Source organism: Myotis davidii, unplaced genomic scaffold (assembly GCF_000327345.1).
Source record: "Myotis davidii unplaced genomic scaffold, ASM32734v1 scaffold93, whole genome shotgun sequence".
NCBI lineage: Eukaryota > Metazoa > Chordata > Mammalia > Chiroptera > Vespertilionidae > Myotis > Myotis davidii.
The window spans coordinates 10670827-10674516 of NW_006292095.1; the positions used below are offsets into that span (position 1 = coordinate 10670827).

The 3690-nt window shown below is 38.9% G+C and overlaps 1 protein-coding gene across 10 annotated transcripts in view; it reads left to right on the top strand.

Moving 5' to 3' along the window:
• Nucleotides 1–3690, top strand: part of GTF2E2 (general transcription factor IIE subunit 2) — a 93206-nt gene that overhangs the window by 34720 nt on the left and 54796 nt on the right. For all 10 annotated transcript variants that reach the window (XM_015565260.1, XM_015565258.1, XM_015565256.1 and 7 more), the window contains exon 6: nucleotides 2579–2672. In XM_015565260.1, coding sequence (XP_015420746.1) covers nucleotides 2579–2672 — 94 coding nt within the window. The remainder of the gene's footprint in view (nucleotides 1–2578; nucleotides 2673–3690) is intronic.

Consider the following 3690-nt stretch of genomic DNA (forward strand, 5'->3'; position numbering starts at 1 on the left):
AATTTAGCCTCTTCCTGAGGCTACCCAGCAGGAGCTATGGAGAGATCTGCAGATTCCTCTTCCTTGTTTGGGGTTTGGAGGTGCCCAAATGAGGCCCAGCTATGAAGCAGTGCAAGCTGCTGTGAGGCCTTGGGCCTTCTTTTGGTAGTTCTGGGTCTCTCTGACCCATCTGCAGTTTGTTAGGCAATTTTTAGATTGCAAAGGGCCAGGCCTTTCATTTGCAAAAGCCTGTGCTTGCGGCTTGGGTGGGGCGGGGTCTCGGGATCAACAGGGCGGAGCAAACATCTATGGCTGATCCTCAGTCCTGCCCTAAGAGGCCCTGGGTCTCAGTGTCCAGGTAATTGCTGCAAGCACCTCTGAGAGAAAGCCGCCCTCGAGTTCCGCCCGATGTCACACAGCCCAGTTTCTCCCTGTATGAGTCTGGGTCCCCAGAGACTCACCCGGAACTGGAATTCAGAGCAGTCGGGAGCTCGAGACTCCTCCCGATTGAAAATGACAACCGCATCCTCAGTTGACGGCCCTTTCTGCATGTGCCTCCGTACCTCTGCACTCTACCTTCGCAGCTCCTCTGAGTCTCAGTGTGCTTTTCTCTTTCCTTCTAGTTGTAGAATTTCCACTCAGCCAGCCTTCCTGTGGTTTTGTATGATGTCTGTTTTGTCTTTTGTATTTTTGAAGTGGTTGTGTGAGGCAGCAATTTCTGGTGTTTGCCTATGCCGCCATCTTGGTTTTCCCCCTTCTAAGATTTTTTTTTATATATATTTTTTATTGATTTTTTACAGAGAGGAAGGGAGAGAGAGAGAGAGTTAGAAACATTGATGAGAGAGAAACATCGATCAGCTGCCTCCTGCACATCTCCTACTGGGGATGTGCCCGCAACCCAGATACATGCCCTTGACCGGAATTGAACCTGAGACCCTTCAGTCCGCAGGCCGATGCTCTATCCACTGAGCCAAACCAGTTTCGGCCCCCTTGTAAGATTTTTAACTTAAAAAGTTTACTGGTAAGCTTAACCTGCAGAAATGCTGCAAAAAGAATGTGACCAAAGGGCATAAATTATGTACTTTATGGATGTTAAAAACAGAACTACTGAATTCTAGCTTAACGGGTGAGAGTGCTAGGTGTATTTCCTGCTGTTCGTTTGTTTTTCCTCCCACTTTTCATAGGGACCAGCATTATACTCTGCAGTAGGCTTCTCATTACATTCTTAAGTAGAACAGTGGCATCAACTGGTAATTGCTTATTCTATTTTAAAAAATTTTGTGTTGTAAAGTTACTCTGGCACCTTTTCTTTAGTGGCTGTGTTCCCTAAGGATTAGAGCTTAATGGGTCATGAAAAGCACAGTCTATTTTATTTTTAGGAGGTATTATTTCTAAATTGTTTGAACCCAGAATGTTTATTCTGTTCTTACTACCTGGGTGCAATGGAGTCTGCTTTATTATTTACAAAAATATTTTAAGCCATGTTATGAATAATTTACATACAAATAAAGGGATGGTGAAAAACAGGTTTACTCAACATTTTAATAAGGATTTAGCATAGCAAGCCTCTGTACCAAGTATATATTGGCAAACATCAGAAAGATGCAAGAATATTATTATATGTCTTTTTAGCAAAGTGAGATGGCCAAGATTCTTACCACACAGTATTGTATGATGAAGTCCTCCCTGTTGAATAACTAACTGGGTAAAAATACTTTAGTTCCTTTATGTATTTAGAAATATGTTTTTCACACTGATTTGTAAGCTTGAGATTATTCATCTGTGGTGGTGTCATCTAAGCACTTCTAGTTTGAGACCATTTCTGTGATGCATTTTACTGTCATTAGAGTCTAAAGCAGCGGTTGCCAACCTTTCAGAACTCATGGACCACCGGTTGGCAACCGCTGGTCTTAAGTGCTGCTCTCAGGCTTTTTCATTCTTGTTCTCACTCATTAATAGTGAAACATCTCTCAGTGTTCTTGTCATTGCTCTGAGTAGTAGAAAATAAACTCTGAATTGTCAGTTGCACTCAAGAAAGGTGAAAGACAACGAAGTCTCCTTAGTCTTTTATATTTTCTTGTTGGATGATACAGTAATTTGGCCAATAAGAAAACTGAAATGTGGCTATTTCACTATAGCATTACAATTCTAGATGATTTGATCATTCTTCCATTTTCTTATTTTAGCTTTTAAAACATACTTGGAAATAATTAAGGTTGTAATGATGAGTAAGTAGAAAAATAGTTTAAGGTAGAAGGAAAAGTAAAAACACTAAAATATCCTACCATTTTTCTTAGATTAATAAAAAGGTCCCGTGGACCAAATTGTAATTGCCACACATACTGAATTTTTTCGGTTTCTTTTAAAATAGGTATTTTTTTCTGTACTTTGGAAGATCTCTAAGAATAAAGGTCTTGAAATAGCAGCCCTTAATTATATTCAGAACTGCTCAAAAAACTCAAGAACTGAAATTGATTTACTGAGGGTTAAAAGAAATGGGAGTCCTTTGTTGTAAAAAAAAAAAAAAAAAGGAAGAAAAATAATAGGGTGTTGGTAAAGTAATATGGAATTAACTAAAAAAATTTTCTTTATCTTTAAGGCTTTAGGGGACCAGATATTATTTGTAAATCGTCCTGATAAGAAGAAAATTCTTTTCTTCAATGATAAAAGCTGTCAGTTTTCTGTGGACGAAGGTAAGCCTTTCTGTAATAATACTTTCTTTAGTTTGCAAGTATGTTACAAATTTAAGGTGACAAAATTTATAATATAATACAGTTATAACTCAAGTTTTATAATACTGCTTTTATTTGTTTGTTTTTTTAGCATTGTCATCTCTTAGAACAGAGCTAATAACTCCTAACATTGATTCTCAGAACACAATTTGTAATTTGAAAGAGTTTAGGTTAATTGTAGCACTTGCAGTCATAGCATAGCAGTTTGTCTATAGAGCATGATGCCTATATTTTATGATTTCTTATGCTTATAGTTCAGTTGTACCAAAAAAGAGTTTATTTCTTGATGATTTTATTTTTATAAATATTACTTCATATCTTGATATGAAAACTTTATGCAGGTTGGGAAAATGTTGTGGGTAACTGATACTCTCTTAAGTAACTTGCTCTTTTGATGATCATATTGGGTAAGGAGGGAGATTACTTTTTTCTTTTCTTTTTGATGGGAACTAGAGGTTTGTCTTTCTGAACCATTGGGATGAACAGATAATTCTGTCCATGCTGTAATGCTAAACATACTTAGGATGGGATCAGATCAGTGGGATTTTTGCCTTCACTGAAAAATACATCAGTACTATTTTAAAAAAACTTGTAAAATCTTAAGCAACTTTTAGAAAGCATACTATCTACACTAATAAAAGAGAAACATGGTAATTGGCGTGCGACCACTACCCTTCCCATTGGCTAATCAGCGAGATATGCAAATTAACTGGCAGCCAAGATGGCCGCCAGCAGCCAGGCAGCTGATGTGAACAGGGAGGCTTGCTTGCTCCAGCATGAGGAAGCCCAGTTTCCCCGCCTGCCTTGCCGGCCTCTCAGCTGCTCTCTAAGAAACATTGTTACAAATATACAAGCTAAACAAAACCCAAGAAACCTGCTTTAGTCCGCTGGGCTTCAGCCAGCAGGATCGCAACATTGTAAGCAAACGCCAGAAACCTACTTTCAGCGGCAGAGGCCTCAGAGCTGGAGCCCAGCCTCA